The 19,078-nt window shown below is 37.7% G+C and overlaps 1 protein-coding gene across 4 annotated transcripts in view; it reads left to right on the plus strand.

The window, feature by feature from the left end:
* The window catches only part of FOXJ3 (forkhead box J3), a 129,648-nt gene that overhangs the window by 95,534 nt on the left and 15,036 nt on the right, over positions 1 to 19,078 (plus strand). For 2 of the 4 annotated variants that reach the window (XM_028160248.2, XM_028160250.2), the window contains 4 exons: positions 5,065 to 5,166; positions 10,027 to 10,155; positions 14,332 to 14,506; positions 17,347 to 17,811. In XM_028160248.2, the coding sequence (XP_028016049.1) occupies positions 5,065 to 5,166; positions 10,027 to 10,155; positions 14,332 to 14,506; positions 17,347 to 17,811 (871 nt within the window). The remainder of the gene's footprint in view (positions 1 to 5,064; positions 5,167 to 10,026; positions 10,156 to 14,331; positions 14,507 to 17,346; positions 17,812 to 19,078) is intronic. The other 2 variants (XM_054720446.1, XM_008151288.3) reach the window with 2 other exon arrangements.

A 19,078-nucleotide genomic window follows, 5' to 3' on the forward strand; every position in this document is an offset into this window, starting at 1 on the left:
TCATAGCCTTTGACTTAGTTATTAAATTGGATCCCATCCCCACCCCAAACATAGGAAATCCTTTAAAAAACAAACATCTTTTTGTCTTTTCAAGATGTGTATGGGTATATCTGTTGTTCTTAAATTAGAAGGTACATCTGTTGGAGTATGTAATTTCTTGTAATTCAAAGACTCTTCTTCCTGGTCACTGCTTAGTGTTTGACTAAGTGCCTCATTCAAATTTTAAAATAACTAAGTGGACAAATTTATTACTGTTAAGGAAGTAGTTAAAAGGCCTGTAGTTAAAAGACTTTGCTAAGTCTACTGTTTCTGTTGTATGCTTAGCACAGGTAAAGTGCTTTGAAAGAATTATAAATAGGAAATAATGCCCCTGCTAGAAATGTAAAATTTCTGATCATTGGTTAGGATGGGGTAAAGCTGGTGATAGGAAAAGGAAATTATTTAAAAAACCCTTTACATTGTATTATATTTTATCAGCATTTAATGATCTGAAGTTCCTCTGTTAGTTTAAGAACATAGTAAAATTATGAGCAAAACCAAGTCATGTTACAAAGCCATGAGGTATCACTTTTATTTTAAGTACACAATTTAGGGGAAATATTTATAGCCTGGAAGTTAGGAGACCTAGTTTTAAAGTTATTTGTTATAACTTAGATGTTTAATTTTTCTGGTCATAGTTTTATAAATATATGGCCATAGTTTCTTTATATGTAAATATGAGTGGATTGCTAGCTATATAGGTCTGGGAATCTCTCTTCTGAAATCCCACACGTGCAATAGCTCTGAGGTAGAAACATACTTGGCATGAAGACAAGAGGCCACTGTGAATAGACTAGTATGTGTGAGGAGGGAAGAGTAATAGGACTTGACATCAGAGAAGTAAACAGTAAGAGCAGGAGGAAGATTGTGTAGGGCCTTTTATGCCATTGTAAAAACTTGGGCTTTATTTTGAGGGAGGTGGAAAGCCATTGGAGGCACATAAGCAAATTAGTGACATAATGTGATTTACATTTTAACAAGATTACTTTAGCTGCTGTGTGGGGTAGAAGCAGGGAGAGCAAGAGGAAATTGCCCTGGAAAGTTTTGCTTAAATCTTCTAACACATTGTGTAGGCATTCATTATTTGAGGAGGTAAAGGCCAGATAGCTATATAAACTTACTATCGTAAACATATTGACCCTGTAAAGAACACATAATCTTCTATTTTCCAACTTTTATTGAAACAAAGATGGGAGAATATACATTTTTTCTTTTAGTGTGTGTTATAGTTCAAAGATGATTACAGATTTAATCAGGAAGATAATGGGAGGATGGATGGATAAATAGAAAAGAGAATATTCTTCTAGGCAGGATACTCTGCATCTTGCTGTGTATGATTGAGACTATTGTCTTTGTGCTATTTGTGTCTCAGTTTTTTCCATTATTATTCAGAGTGTTTTTTGTGGATTAAATGATGCCCCACTGTGTGTCTTCCTTCTCTGAGGCTGAGTCTGAGTGAGTGTTAAGGTATAAGTGAGCAAAGGAAAGGAATGCAATCTACATTCTACTCTTAGAACTCACAGTGTGGAAAAAGCATTTATTTCAATTTGGCAAACATGTACTGGGTATACATTATGTGGGAGACACTACATGTTGCCTCCAAGAGATATGTGTAAACTAGAGGCCCAATGCATGAAGATTTGTGCAAGAATGAGCCTTCCTTCCCTTGGCTGCCGGCACCGCCTTCGATCCAGCCCAGAGCTGCCTTTATGCCTTTCCATGCTGCCCAGAGGCCTGGAGCTGCTGGGGTGGTGCGGAATGCCTGCGAGCATCTTACCCCTGGCCGCTCAGCACCAGCGTATGCAAATTAACCCACCATCTTTGTTGGGTTAATTTGCATACACACTCCTGATTGGCTGGTGGGAGTTGCAAAGGTATGGTCAATTTGCATGTTTCCCTTTTATTAGTGTAGATACAATTTTCTGAGAATTTTAAAGTTAAGAGAAATCCTGTTAAATTAGAGATGTAGACCAGGAAGTTTTCCATGAGAGGTCATTTTTATTTTTATGAATGGGTAGGATTTAGTGTTTTTTTTTTTAAAAACAATACTTAGAGATAGTTTATGTACAGTTAGTTAATTGAATATTTAAAGCTTAAAATTTGAGGAGTTTTGATATGTGAAATAATCACCATTGTCAAATGAACATTTCTATCATTCCCCAACTTGTCTCATGTCCTTTAGTAATTTATGCCTCCTTCCATTCTTATCCCAGGCAATCCTGATCTGGGGAGAATTGACATCTTAACAGTATTGATTATTCCAAGCTATGAAAACATACTATCTTTCCATTCATGAGGTCTATAATTCCTCTGAGGAATGTTTTTAGTTTTCAGTGTAGAGAACTTGGATGTTTTCATTAGACTTAATCCTGAATATTTTGTTTTTGGATGCTGTATACTTTTTTAAAAATTCATTTTCCAATTGCCTGCTGCTAGTATATAAAAATGTAATTGATTTTTTTATATTAACCTTGTATCCTATAATCTTGTTAGTTCTAGTAGTTGTTTTGAAGATGCCTTGGGAGTTTCTGTATAAACAGTTGTCACCTGCAAATAGACAGTTTTCCTGTCCCTCACTTTCCTCTCCCCTGTGTCTTCCCACAGTGACTAGAATTTCCAGTAGGGTGTTGAATAGGAGTGGTGAAGTGGGCATCCTTGCCTTTTCTTCATTTGTAAGGGAAAAAGTGTTTAGTCTTTCACCGCTAAGTATAACATAAGCTGTAGGGCTTCCGTAGATGCTATTTTTTAGATCCAGCACAGTAAACCAAGTTTGAGGTATACCTAAAAGCCAATAGATAAATTAGAATACTAAAATATATCTAAATCTAAAAGGGTGGAGGAAAGGAACTAAAAACATAGAGGTGAAACATAAAACAATTTAGATCCAAATCTAACAATACCAACAATTACATAAATGTTAATGGTCTAAACATGCCAGTAAAAAGGCAGAGATTGTCAGAGATGCTAAAAAAGCAGACTCGGCTAAATGTGGCCTACAAGAGTCATGACTTCAGATACAGATGAGTTGAAAGTAATGCAAGAAAAATATATGCCATACAAACAGTAAGCATAGGGTGCAATGACTATATTAACCAGTTAACTACTATGCGTCCAAAACAGAAACCATCCCCACACACCACGATATTTTGAATTTAATTTAAAAAATCAATTTGCAATGAATATTATAAAAATAAATATATTACTTACAATTCGGGTGTTCTTGAATATTTTCTGTTGAAAATTCTCATGAAAAATTATTTTAAAGTTGGTCAGGGCTGCCGCTTAGGGAAAACATTTCTTTTTTATAGATGCGCGTGGTGGGTGGGAGAGGTCCGCAGCTTGCGTCTACAGACGCTTATGGTGTACAATGGCTTAATGTCATATAAAACAGACTTTTTAAGTCAGAGTATATCAGAAATTTAAAAACATTTGATAAAGGAATTATGGATGAAGACAGAACAATTGTAAATGGAAATGTGACTAACAACAGAGCTTTAAAATACATGAAGCAAAGCTGATAAATAAAAATCAGTAGGCCTGGGGATTGTGACTCAGTGGTTGAGTATCACATGAACCAGGAGGTCATGATGGTTTGAATCCCGGTCCAGGCAATAGCCCGGATTGCCGGCTTGATTTCTCAGTAGGTAGCATGCAGGAGGCAGCCAATCAGTGATTCTCTCTCATTGATGTTTCTATTGCTCTCTCCCTTTCCCTTCCTCTCTCAGTAAAATCAATTTTAAAAAATCAGTAAAGAACATTGGAATACATTATCAAATGCCTTGATCTAATTGATATTAGAGAACACTGGTATAAACAACTATAGAATACCTATCTTTTTTAAAGTACACACAGACATTCACCAAGATATAGCACATGTTGAGCTCCAAAACCAGTCTTAATAAATATGTAAAGGTTGAGCAGTTTGCACGAAATCACACAACATAGACTTGTTTCCTCTTACCAGTGGGGATTAGTGAGAATTAAATAGCGAAACAGTAGTCTGGACTGCGATGAGTGAGTTGAAGTAGAGGAACATAATATTTGTAACTTCCTAAAGTAATGTTACATTAATTTAGGTATAGCTAAGTTGGCTGGCACCAAAATTGAGGCATATTTGTAGTTCTTCTACTGGCATTTCTGAAGCCCTTTTCAATTTTCACCTCACAATGTGCTAGATTCTACCTTCTAGGGTGATCCTTATCTTTCCCTTTTTCATTTTATTAAAGAAACCTGTTCCCTACCTTTGTAGATTATCAGATGAAAAAAAATTTATGCTGAGGAATTAAGTGATGAGTAGATTAATCTTAGAAATGTGTCTCAGTGAAGTTGCTCTTTCTCAACCAATATATTTTAAAAATAAGTGTTCGATTGGGTCTTGTGTGGGACAACTATTTTTTGCCAGAGAGGGAATGTCCCTAGAACTAGCATCATAGCCACAAATTGTTTATATCTGTCCTCCTTTAACTTTCAGCATTGAAGTTGAAAACTCTTGAGGGCTCACCAAAGCAGTAAAAACTGTCTTTTGAGAGAGAGAAAGAGAGGGGAGAGGAAGGGGGAGAGGGAGGTGGCGGGAGAGAGGACAGAGAGGGGGCAGGGAGGGAGAGAGGAGTTTTCACAATATCCAAAATATTAAATGTAGAAAACCATCTATATTGATTTCACATCCATGCTGGTTTCATAAACAGTGCATATGAAGTTGCGATATTTAGGATATTGTTCGATTGCACTAAGAGACAAAGGAAGAAAAAAACCTGGAGAGGCTTAAACCAGAGTGGTTTATTTCTCTCAGGTAAAAGTCCAAGCTCATAGTGGATCAGATGGATAACCAGCTCTGTTCCACAAGGTCGTTCGGATGTCCATGTTTCTTCTACTCTTGTCTTCCCATTTTTCCCTAGTTGTTTAAGTTCATTTTCAGAAACAAAGTACAAAACGGAATGTTGGAGAATTTGATGACATACCTTCAAATTGTATTAAAGTTGCTGGATATATGAGCTAATAATTATTTATTTTGTTCTTGTATTTTAGGCCTCAACTCCATATAGCATAGATTCAGATTCTTTGGGAATGGAGTGTATTATTTCGGGAAGTGCCTCTCCAACTCTGGCAATCAACACTGTGACTAACAAAGTAATTACATTTTTAAAAACACTTTTGAAATGTCATTGAGTAATACATTTAATTTGCCTTTATAATAACAATAGAATTTTATATGGTTGAATTTAAAGATATAAATTTGTCAGCTTGAAAGCTGAATCTACAGTGTTCTTCTACAAGTTAGAAGAAAATATTTCTCTGGAGAAATTGGAAGATGCTTATTGGGAAGTTCTATATGAAATTCTTGATACTGCCAGTTCTCATTGATAGAATTTTTGAGTCAACATTTTATTGTATCAATTTGTTTCAAAATCGTTGACTACCCCTCTAATATTTGAAAAAAGGTTGTCAAATTTCCAGAGAGTCAACAGAATCAAATAATTTAGACAATACCCCTCTAATATTTGAAAAAAGGTTGTCAAATTTCCAGAGAGTCAACAGAATCAAATAATTTAGACAAACTCATAAAGTTCATTGGAATGGTGATCAACCTGTTTTAAGATGTTTGAGTGTACTGACATACCCCGAAAATAGTATGTGGTAGTTTGCTGCATTTTTTTTTTTTTTTTTTTGAAACAAGAGTAAAAACTTTGTGCCAACTCATTAGCTACATAGTGGGATACAGATGTCTCTTCTTTACAAGGTAATTATTAAATCTTATACCTCAAAACCCTAGAAAGGTTCTGGAGGTTCATGAGGTAACTCAGTCCTATGTGTGCATCTGTTTCCTCCCTTACTAGACCATAAGCACCTTGAAGCCATACATTTCTCACACTCATGCTCATATTCTTTTAGTCTTGCTATCACCATCTCCTTCTCTCTGGTGCTTCACTTGTTCTTGCTTTATCTCCATCTTTCACTCTTCCACTCGCTCATGACATGCATAAACACATATACATGTATACATTTGCACTAATTTAGTATACATAGGAATTTTTATTTGTAGAAAGATAATGAATAAACAGAAGACATTATATAATCAGAGTGACTAATCAGATTTCGAACTTAGAAAGGAAACTAGCAGCTGAGATGTAAAGTAATGATTTTCCCCAAAATATAAATCTATGGAATGATTTAATCAGAATCACTTAGGAGAGGTGTGTGTGTATGTGTGTGTGTGTGTAGGGGCGGAGCGTGTATGGGGGGATTCCCAGATTCCATTATAGGCCTATCAAAAAAGTTACTTTCCTTGTGTATAGGGCCCAGGAAACTGTACTTTCAAAAATCATCCCTAATGATGCCCTAATGATGCCCAGCTAGACTTGAGAATTTCTGGTAAAGCAGATGGGTTGGAATCAGAAATATCCAATACTGGTCTTTGCAGTAGTCCAAGTAGGAGATAGTGAGGCCTAAACATAGATAGTTGTGGCTACTAGGAAACAATTAGGAAATAGTAATGCTGGGTCTTCATGACTAAATAATATGGGAATCAAAGGAGCTGCAATTTTTGGACTTTTGCTTCCAGATACGATGGAATAGCTAGAATCAGTTTAACCTTTCTGCCTGTCTATATAAAATACCACCCCCACCACCAATAAAAACGAGGGGGGAGGTATTGGAGAACAAAACAACCAAGACTTCATCATCCAGGATTTCCCTTGAGACATTTCCCCAGTTCTTAGTGTATGACATAGAGGCTAAATAGAAAGCAGCCTAGAGCAGTCATTGAGTTAGGGAGAGAAAAATGAGTTTGGGGCTACCAAATAGTTAGGGTTTGAGGACTAAGATCCTGAGAAATCTCAGAAGTAAGCTAAAGTTTTTGCAAGCAACATCTACTTAAGGCATTTGCTAACTCCTAACCTGCATGTGCTTGGGCTCAGACACAGACAAATCAAATAGATTTTTTCACTAGCCAGAATTCAGCAGTCTTACAGAGAAGGGGTAGACAAAAATTATAGTTTGTGGACCTTTAAAATGGAGTGGGCCATGGTAAACACCCAGGCTTCCAAGTTGATACGTCAGAAAGGTTATGTTCTATGAGTAAGAGCAAATCAAAATAGACCAGGCTCAAATTTGTTATTAGGATGGAATGCTAATATTCTTCTACTTGCCAAAGAAAAAAAAAGAAAGAAAAGAAAATCTTTTTTTAAGAAGATGACATCACCCTGAGCTTTTGCAAGTTTTCATAAGTAAGGTCTCACCTTCAATCAAAATTTCTAGACACTCCAGGATAAAGGACCAGATAATTCAATACCAAGAGAGGGGGGAACAATGTAAACATCCACAAGTGATCTAGATAATGATTTTTAAATAACTAATATGTCCAAGATTATAGATGAATTATAGAAAATTCATTAGAGAATTATAATCGGTATTGAACCATGAAGAGGAAACTATAGAGCTAAAATGAAATAATAACTGAGCCCGGCTGGCATGGTTCAGTGGTTGAGCTTCGACCTAAGAACCAGGAGGTCATGGTTGATTCCTAGTCAGGGCACATGCCCAGGTCCCCAGTATGGGGCATGTGGGAGGCAGCCGATCAATGATTCTCTTCCTTCATTGATGTTTCTCTCTCTCCCCTCTCCTTTCCTCTCTGAAATCAATAAAAATATATTTTTAGAAAATCAGAGGAAAAAAACAGGCAACTTCAAAGGAGCACAAATCAAGGCGGTGCCTTTTAACTACTGGGTATTCTTCACTGCCACACACTTCGGGTTTTTATTAAAAACTAGGGCCCTGTGCATGAATTTGTGCACCGTGAAAGGAACTGTGGGCTGCGAGGCTGTGGTGGGCACAGGGACGGTCTCGTCTGGCCCCTCCCGCCGCAGCCCTGCTCCCTCCGCTCACACGTGCTGACGACGCTGGCCCTGGCCCTGCTCACACCCACTGATGGTGCAGAGCGATTGGGGCTGGTGCCAGCAGCAGGTGTGAGCAGGGCTGTCACCGTCAGTGGGTGCAAGCTGTGGCTGCTTCCCCATCACCCCTTAGAGCAGAGGGAGGTGGAGAAGCCCTCAGGGGCAATTGGGGCCGGCAGCTGCCACTTGTACCCGCTGACGTGCCCAGCAATTGGGACTAATGCTGGGCGCTGGCAGTGGGTGCAAGTGGTGGCTGCGGGTGCGAGCGGGGCCGGCCCTATCACCCCTCAGGAGCAAGGGGAGGTGGAGAAACCCTGAGGGGTGATCGGGGCCAGCTCTGGCAGCAGGTGCGAGCACCAGGCAGGACTATGGTGCGCAGGAGCAAAGAATTTTCAGTAACCACCAGAGGCTCGCTCCGATGACAGTGACCGGTGCCCTGCTTTGGTCTGGCGCCCCCCGCTCATCTGTTCCACCATCACACCACAGCCAATGCCAGCCATGTTCTGAATGCGTCCCCTGGTGGTCAGCACACATCATAGCTACCGGTTGTTCACTTGTTCCTCCATTAGGTCTATTTGCATATTAGCCTTTTATTATATAGGATACTGGAATAGAGTTATATAAATGTGATCTCTTCTCTCAAAATGTCTTACTGTACTGTATGCACCATGCGGATATGTTGGACAAAGGGATGATTCACCTCCCAGATGGGACAGAGCAGGACAGCTCGAGGTTTCATCATGCTACTCACAACAGTACGCAATTTAAAACTCATGAATTGTTTATTTCTGGAATTCTCCATTTAATATTTTTGGGCTGTGGTTGACTGTGGGTAACTGAAACTGGTTAAGGGGGTACTACTGTACTCTTCTTCCCTATTAGTTCCTAGATACATAATTGTTTCCTGCTGATATGAATTTGAATATGGGACAGTCTTGTTTTGCCTTAAGTGTAGAAGCATATATGCCTGGTTTTCAACATACTTAGCCTCTTTTGGCAAATGTTTGTGATCATGACTGCTTTTTGCACTGATAGAAAAATAGTATAGCCCAATTGGGTATTAAATTCAGCAAATATTTATTTATTGTATACTGAGCAGAAAGCACTATACTGTGTATGGTTACTTATTGGTGACTCAAGCTAACAATCTAGGAATAGATAAAAAATTGATAAAAATTAGTGAGACTGTAAAGCCTGTGTATTAATTTTTCCCACAGAAGTGAGACCATAGAAAGGAAAGTTAGTAGTGGCATCTGAATAGAACCTTGAGGGAAGAATAGTTAGGCTACTTTTAAAATCTTTTTTGTTTAATTCTAATTAAAAATTATGCTTATTATTAAAAAACTTGAGCGTTGTAAAAATACATTCTGTCTGTGATAAAAATCTTCAGGAATACCCAGCTCCTGCTAGTTAACCATTGTTAACATTGTGATATATAGCCCTTCATGTCTAATGCATATATACAGGGTGGAAAAAGTAGGTTTACAGTTATGAGTATATGAAACAGTTTATTCTTATATTATTATTTATTAATTATTGTGTTATTTTCCATATGAACAACTACAAACCTACTTTTGCCCACCATATATTAGCATATTATTATTCCTTTAAAAACTAGATCATATATCTATGATTTTGCAAATGTGTTAGATAGAGTGTCCAATTTCCAGTATTATAAACATTGATATCTGATTTTTTAAAATTCTGTTTTTGTGTTCTTTTTTTGATGCATAAGATTATGATAGTGAACAGGAGTTTTGCTAAAGCTTGAATAAAAATAAATTTATGCTTTGTAGAAATATTTAAAGTCTACTGTAATCCCCTTACCAAAAGTTGATGAACTAATTATACCTTGATAGTAAATTGAATTTATGTGTCTCTAGATAGGATATATCGTATAGTTTGAGAGTAAATTATTTCATAGTGAATATGGAGTTAGTGGTGAAGGCATGGAATTGGGGTAGGTAGGCCAAAGAAAAGACCATTAACTTTTTATTCCACATTCCAGCAGCTAGTTATACTTTTGTAGAGTTGCTTAAAAAAGTTATCTTCATAGTAGGAACTACTTATTCAAATGTTGCTTTTCTTTTCAATCTAGGTAACATTGTACAACACTGAGCAGGATGGTAGTGATAGTCCACGCAGTAGCCTTAACAACAGTCTCTCAGACCAGAGTTTGGCATCTGTTAATTTGAATAGTGTTGGAAGTGTGCATAGTTATACACCGGTAAGTCTTGATGAAGTTAACTTCTTTGTTGAGGACTCATTTAATGCTTAACACTAAACCAAATGTAATTGAAATGCTAATAAAAAACGAAGATGTATATTTTTCACTGATCAATTTATTAGCTTAGATAACTCGAGCAGATTTCTACTTTGATAGTGTTTTAATTGGGTACTTGTATTTTACCAAGTTAGATACAAATATATGATTGTGTACTATGTTATATATTTCGGTTTACTCGATGTGTTCTGTGTCCAAGTGATGAGCAATTGGAATAGAAGAAAGATTATACCTCAGTCTAGCATAGCTATATTTTAGTCCTTGGTAAAAGAGCCTAGAGGATGTATGTGTATATCACCTTTTTTCCCAGCTGTAGATTTGAGAAGAGGATTCTATAAATCTCAGAGGTTAGAATGAACCTGGTACCAAATTGTTAACCAGTCTTGTATTTAAATTTTTGTCTGGAAAACAAAGCTATGCAATTAAGGGACCTTGTATGAGTGTTTTTGCTCCTGTTCTGATTTGGTTATCTATTATATAAGTACATGGCCCTTGAGATATCTGATACTTCTTTTCTAATCATCTGGTAACTATCCTCACCAGTAGACAGAACAGAGTCTAAGAGCCATCCACCACACCTTCTTGGTATAAATTTGATGGTACCAGATCACTCACGAGGATGAGTAAATACGTAAAAACTTATACAGGACAAAGATGTAAAATGGGGATGGGGTGGGGACTGAAATAAGAAAATAACACAAAGAAAACAACTCAGAGCAGAATTAACATTCTATTAAATGTAGGTAAAAAGAAACGTGATTCTGTAAAACTGTTATCAATGCTCTGGGGAAAAGGGGAATTAAAATAGTATTCTCCCATAATGCAGAAGAAACAGATAAAGAAAGAATCTATAATAATAAAAGCATAATATGCTAATTAGACCAGACGTCCTTCCAGATGACATTCTGGACAAAGCCGCGGCGGTGGGGGCTGAGGCAGAGGTGGCCACCGTGGTGGCGGGGGCTGAGCCCCTTGCACAGATTTCATGCATTGGGCCTCTAGTAGTTATGTAAAAGAAGAGAATAGGTATGGAGAGCTGAGAATTATAAGTATCCCTGAAGAAGAAACTAAGAATAGTTGGTACAGAAGCAATCTTTAGAAGAAACAGAGATTAAAAGGGCTTCTGAGTTCTTGGAAAAGTTAATGGAGAAAAAAGCCTATACCTAAACACATCAAGACAGATTTTAAAATTTCAGAAGTAATTATTCATATAAATACTCTGGGAGAACAGAAATGGGATACATTCAAAGAAACACAAATCATACTTCCTTTCCTAATACTAAATGCCAGAAGATAATGGAATACTTTATGCAGAATTTTAGTTAATAGGTTAGGGATTATAAATATTGATGCTCAGCCAAATTCTCATTTATATGTGAAGCTAAAAGAAAGACATTATAGAGAGCTTACAAAACATTCTACCCTTGCTTTCATGTGCTCTTACTGAAAAAAAAAAAAAAATGTGGGTTTTTTTTTTTGTAGCTGATCAAGAGGTGAATTAAAGCACTCAGTAATGAGAAAGTCATGATATTAAAGGACTATTTGGAGTATTGAAGCAAACTGCAAAGATTTAATGATTTTAAGTAGCTTTGAAAATAATTTAAATATAGAAAATCTTGAAACCAAAAGAAATTAAAGAGCACAGAGTCCCTATATTATATCAAAAAATATAATAAGGAAAAAACTTAAAAACATTTATAGAACTAAGAGAGAAGTAAGAACAAACATGTCTGTTATATCAGTACGCCTAAGAAGGTTTAACTCCTCTGTAAAAGAAAGACATTGTAGACAGCTTTTTTCATTTAACAACAAGATATCAAGCTTGTTATCAAGTACTCCTTAAACAACAGTACATTGTCAGCTGCTGGTTGAGCTTATCACATGTCCATAGATTGAGCTTATAAGGACACAGAAATCCCAGATGCATTGAGACAGTTTCATTCCTCATACAGACAGTATAAGCCACATCGGTATGGTGTCACATCCCATTGGACAACCCCTAATCAGAGGAGCCAGATGACAGACTACATATATGGTGGGTCACTATAAGTGGAAGAACAAATTCTATACTCCAGCTAAGCAGTTGTGTAACTTGTAGCTATACCCTACAGGAATAAAGTGGAAAGTCCCCTGTCTCACTGGAAGCAGGGAGACAGATGAGAAACTGTCTCTGAGCAACTTGCTGCAAGATGGTGAGGTCGACAAGAAACTGCCCCATAGCTGCCTCCGGCAAGATAGGATGGTTGATGAGAATTTGCTCCTCATAAGACCAGTCATCATCCCCTGTTTCAGGATAATCACAGCGTTCACTAAATAAATGGTGGTTTACCAATCCTTGATATAGTCTTTAAGAGATACAGCTGACCTTTTTTCTTTTCTAGTTGTGCTACCTTCAGAGATAATTTTTATTTTGTACATATTTCTGGTGCTTTTCAACCTCTTGCATAGCTCAAGCTCTTGATCTACATACAGGTTGGGGCAAAAGTAGGTTTATAGTTGTGAATACACGAAACAGTTTATTCTTGTATTATTATTATTTATTAACTAGGGGCCCAGTGCATGAATTCGTGCACCTTGAAAGGAACTGTGGGCCACAAGGCTGCGGTGGGCACAGGGGCAGGTCTCAGCCCATCCTCCATGCCCCCGTCCGGCCCCTCCCGCCGCAGCCCACAGTCCCTTATCTGCCGGCAGCTCTGATCCCACCACTCATACGCACTAATGGCGCTGGTCCTGCCTCACACCCGCTGATGGTGTGCAGTTATTGGGGCTGACGCCAGCAGGAGGTGCAAGTGGGGCCGGTGCTGTCAGTGGGTGCAGGTGGCGGCTGCTGTCCCGATTGCCCCTTAGGAGCAGGGGGAGGTGGAGAAGCTCTGGGGGGGGCAATCTGGGCCGGCACCAGGCGCCGGCAGCGGGTGCAGGCAGTGGGTGCAAGCAGCGGCTCTGGTGTCGGCAGCGGGTGCGAGCACTGGGTGGGACTGTGGCATATTGGAGCAAAAAATTTTCAGTAACCACCAGAGGCTTGCCCCGATGACAGCAACCAGCCTTGGTCTGGCACCCTCGCTCATCTGCTCCACCATCCTGCCGTGGCTTACGCTCACCATGTTCCGTGCGCACACCCTGGTGGTCAGCGCACGTCAAAGCAACCGGTTGTTTGGTTGTTCCCTGTTTGGTCTATTTGCATATTAGGGTTTTATATAGAGAGAATAGATTATTGTATTATTTTCCATACAAACAATTGTAAATCAAACTTTGCCACAACCTGTATTTTGTTTTTCTCGGAATCTCCTTTGTCTTTTATCCTTCATTTCTCATTTCCCCTCAGTTTCATTTCATTTAATAAAAAAACTTTTCCCTAGAAATGATGAGTTAGATGTATTAACCTTTTGCACTCGGATGTCGAGTGTGACTCGACACGGTTAGCATAGAGATTAAAATTACTCTTTGAATGTATCAATAATTTGAAATATAAAAAAATCCAAATAAATACGTTTGTATGAAAAGAAACTCCAGTTTTTTATTCTACTGCCGCGCTTTGTAAAATCTGGGGTATTTAAAAAATTAAATTCCGAGTAGAATAAAGGAATCGAGAAAAAAGCTAGCGAGTGCAAAGGGTTAAAGTTCCTTGCTGTTTTGTGCAGTGCCACAAAAACTGATCATAGTACTCACAGTATTTGAATTTTAATGTTTAAAGATTAATTGAATAAATGAATAAGAAATGTTAGTAGTTTCATAACATAGTGGTGTTTGAGATGAAATTGTTTCTATAGAAATCAAATGAAGATGCTACAGAAACTGTCCAGGCTTCTTATTAGTTCATCACATACTTGTATTATCTTGAGAAAGTCATTTATCTTCTTTTAACTCATTCTCCTCTTCTGTGAAATATGGAGGTTGGATTAAATTCCTATTGTTCTTCAAGATCCAGGTTAACAATTTTGTGGTCTGTACCTTATGTACACCCCCAACCAACTTAAACAGAGGATGGAAAAGTCACAGACTGGGAAGTAAATATTTCCTTTGGATTCTAAAAACTTTTAATATTTTCAGTGATATATTTTATATAACAAGTCAATTCTAATATAGAGCTACTAAATTAATAGTATTCTCTTTTAATGTTAGGTGGCAAATCATCCAGAACCAGTCTCTCAGTCATTAACTCCCCAGCAGCAGCCACAGTACAACCTTCCAGAACGAGACAAACAACTACTTTTCTCAGAATATAATTTTGAAGATCTCAGTGCCTCATTTCGGAGCCTTTATAAGTCAGTTTTTGAGCAGTCACTTAGTCAACAAGGTGAGGTTTTTTTTTTTTATATATACTTTTTGTAAAGTAAATTTTTATTGTAAAATGTTCTCTTAAGAATTGTTTTCACATAGCAGCTGTTATATTTCCTTGATCTTAGAACATTATCATCATGATCAGGATTGAATGCTTTTTGTGCCTTTACGATGCTCTGTGTATATTTATATTATAGCACAAGAATGGCAGATAAATTTCATCTTGCCTGCCTACTTCACTTGGTCTAGTGGTGTCCTAGAGTTGTGTTGAAAAATCTGGTACTGCATCTGTGCCATCTGGGAAAGACTACCATGGCTTATTAGTGATGTCTGCCATGTGAATCACTTTAGTGGTAAATGTTGTACCGCAGAATAGATGGGCCTTGCCTTTCTGTTCTGACTGGTATTAGCAAAGAGATAAGTATTAGCACCAAATTTGTACTTTCACGAATTGCACTTACAAGTGAACATATTGCTTAGTGTTATGCTCTGGGTCCTTATTTTATACAACATATTTAAATCAGATTTTAACACCAAAAGTGATTTTGGTTGAGATGCAGTATTATATCAACTAAATGCTAGTTAAGCTGCTATTATGTGTTACTGTGCCTTTAGTTGCTGGTTTAATTTTAATCAATCATGTGATAGGATCAAGATGTCACATTGTCTTTTCCCCAAAGAACACTAGTCACACATTGTTGGGAACTCTACTGTTGAAATATTTCCTAGTTTGTTTGACAGATTAACTATTTATAACTCAACTCAGAGAGTTTACCTATTTACAGCAGTGAACAAAATCTTTTAGACAAAAATCCCGAACTTTACAGAGTTTACATTTTAATACATGTGATTGTCAGAGATTATGGTGAAAGTTAATGTTATATACAAGTATTACATATATCAATGAATATCAATAGCTTGTATAGGAATTTTGTTTTTCTGGCCAAAGGAAGAATCATGTATTCTGTTAAATTTTGTCTTAAATTTTCTATCTATAAAAGTATAAAAAGAACTAATATAAGACTTTGCTAAACAGACCCAACCTTGGTGGTCATAATAGAAAATTACTGACTTTGAAATAACAATGGTGAAGATTTCTGAAGCCCATAATGCTATTTCAATCAAACAAAAGAGCATTGATAGGAATTCTGGGTTCTAGTCCTGGTTCTACCATAAAAGTCAACTGAGTTAATGCCACTTCTCTAGAATTCAGCATCCCTGTATGTAAAACAAATAAGACTAGATTACATGATTGGTTTTTAAATTGTTCTCTTTGGAGTCCTTGGCTTTTGTGAAGGTCTTGGGGAGTTAAAGTGTGCAGATGAAGAGGGAGACCTAGCAGTCTTCCTTCCCTGACTTCAAAAAAAGAAAACTTGACATTTATCAGTTTTACATATTGGGCTTTTGAAAGATACTTTGTTTCATTTGATTTAAAAATAATTTGGGATTAAAAATGTTGGTATGGATCATATCTAGATTCTCACTTAAAATGCTAGGACTTTATTGGACATAGATAATGAAATCACTGCTTTCTTTCATTTTACTGTAATAACTATAGATTCCATATAAATGACAATTTTCCAGGCCAAGGCAAGAACTTTAATTAACTTTTGTACCTATAAAACCTTAGCGTATTAAGTTTTAAGGTTATCTTACAATGTACTCTACTACAATTTTACTGTTAATATTATTGACTATTAAATATGTGAGAATACTTTTATTTTGCTTAAAAAGTTTGAATCTTTTATTGACTGACACTATGTTGTGGTATTCTATTTTTCATTTAGTAACATTTTTTGTGTGTTTGGTTCAGCAAGACATGGTATTAGCCATACTTGCAATAGATTTATTAAAATGAGTGTCCACTTGCAAACCAAACATACATTTTGTTTAACATTAGGCACTTCTGGCAGCATCATCATCATCATAAAAGCTAGCATTTACTGAGCTCATCCTGCAGCCTGCACTTGCATTATGGCATTTTATCCTCACAACTCTTATGAAGTAGATACTATTACCATGCCATTTATAGTTGAGGTAATTGTGAGTTGGAATGGTTAATAACTTTCCAGAGTTTCTAAGTGCAGTGCAGAGACTTTACTTTCTGGTGCTATAAAATATGTAGTCTTAACTCCTAAACTGTGTTTCAAGAATGTTCCATAAGAGTAATGAAAAAGAATAATGGAGATGGCTGGGGTTTTTTTGCTTATTCTTTATTTGTCTTTTAAGACTCAGTTCAGATACTGCCTTTTCAGGGAAGACTTCTCTATATCTCCAGCTCCTTCCTACCTGAATAGGCAAGAAACAAAGTTCCTATAACCCCACTGATATTGTTGGACATAATCTCTTATTTTAAAATGTATGTTTTGGTTGATTTTAGAGAGAGGAAGGGAGAGGGAGAGAGATAGAAACATCAGTGATGAGAGAAAATCATCAATCGCCTGCCTCTTGCATGCCCCTACCGGGCCTAAACCTGGCATGTTCCCTGACCCGGAATCGAACTGTGACCTCCTGGTTCATGGGTCAACACTCAATCACCGAGCCACACAGACTGGGCATGGACACGATCTCTTTAAGTGTCTCTCTTCTACTAGAGCATAAGCTACTCAAGGGCAAGGAATGATGTTTCTTACTATTCTCAGTTACAAAGCCCAGTGGGTGGTAGATGTTCTATCAACACATCTTTTTCTCCTGCCAAGGGGCTTTTATTGGCTTTCAAAGCCATCAGCACTTGTTAAACTGAAACAAAGTTGCCTTTTGACAACTTACGCCTCTGCTCTCTAATGTTGCAAACCTTTGTAATGAAATATAACTGCAATCTGACCGTAAGTGAGCTTGCTTTTTCTGACTTTTTAGGTTTGATGAACATCCCTTCTGAATCTTCCCAGCAGTCCCATTCTTCGTGTTCCTATCAGCACTCTCCTAGCAGTACAGTGAGCTCTCACCCACACGGCAACCAAAGCAACCTGTCCAACAGTCATGGCAGTGGCCTCAATACCACAGGCAGTAATTCGGTTGCACAAGTCTCACTGTCTCACCCCCAGATACACACACAACCGTCTCCACATCCACCCCATCGACCACATGGTTTACCACAGCATCCGCAGCGTCCCCAGCATCCAGCATCGCACCCACAACAACACAGCCAGCTCCAGTCCCCTCATCCCCAGCACCCCTCTTCACAACAACACAGCCAGCTCCAGTCCTCTCATCCCCAGCACCCCTCTCCACATCAACACATGCAGCATCATTCGAACCATCAGCATCAGACGTTAACACATCAGGCACCCCCACCCCCACAACAGGTATCCTGTAATTCTGGTAAGTTTTTGTCTCCTGACTCTGTTTGGCTAATTGTGAATTAGGATCTGTCCTTTTATGTCTGAGACTTACCCGTATTTACTACCAACTCTCTCTTCATCTGTCTCCTTTTGTGTTTCCTTGCTCTGATCCTGTATTTGTAACTCATTTAGTCCATAGATTGAACTGGAGATTTTCTAGATTAAAATGTATTGTGGCAATATAGGCAAACCTTGCAGGTTTCAAGGTTTTATCTCTTGTTCTTTTGGAAAATAAGTGTTTTTGTGAGTATAATTGACCCTTGAACAGTGCAAGGGTTAGGAGCTCTAACCAGTTGAAAATCTGTGTATGACTTTTGACTTCCCGATCATCCCTCAGTCTCCATAGGGGGTTGGTTTCAGGACCCCCTTTGGATACCAAAATCCATGGATGCTTAAGTCCCTTGCATAAAATGGTATAGAACAGTGTATACAGTTGGCTCTCCATGACTGCAGATTCCCAACTAGGGATTGAAAATACTATCAACTGTATGTTTATTGAAGATAATCAGCATGTGAGCAGACCCATACAGTTTAAACCTGTGTTGTTCAAGGGTCAGCTGTATTTGGAAGAAGAAAGGAATGCACAGTCTGTATTCAGTAATATAGAAGAGAGAACATACATAGATTTGAATCCTCATTATGACTTACAACTTCAGGTGCATTTCTTAACTTCTTTTAGTCTTGTTTTCTCATCTATAAAAAAAAGTACACTGCCATACATTGTTGTTATAAGTGTCATATTGAGAATACAAATATGAAATGCCTAGTCCAGTACTTTGTATTTAAGTATTCAGTGAATATCTACACTTTTTCTATCTTTGTTTAATTCCTGCCAGGGAGCTCATTTTGGAATGGTATATTGGCAAAGGAAGAAAGCATTTTTCATATCCTGATGTTTTGAAAATGTGTTACTCTTCAGATAGGTCTTGATGGTTTCTGATGAGATGCTTAACTGACATGACATTGCTTATAAACCAAGCAGTCTTTGCACTGCAGAACTCCCAAGGGGTGCCACAGATATAGACTGCAAGGTGAATGGGGCCCGGGGAGTTGTGCAAAGTACAGATCCTTGTCTTGTCTTGCCTGGTTGTCCAATTACCAATCATATCACTGATGAGATTTTATCCTGGAGGAACACTTGCTAAGTGCTAGACAGTGTAGTTCTTATCCACCAATTAAAAATTGACAATTGTTTCAGGCAGTTAAACTATTGTCAGGGAAATGAGTTAGGTAGTGCCTACTGTCTC

This window comes from Eptesicus fuscus, chromosome 9 (genome assembly GCF_027574615.1).
Source record: "Eptesicus fuscus isolate TK198812 chromosome 9, DD_ASM_mEF_20220401, whole genome shotgun sequence".
Classification (NCBI taxonomy): Eukaryota; Metazoa; Chordata; class Mammalia; order Chiroptera; family Vespertilionidae; genus Eptesicus; species Eptesicus fuscus.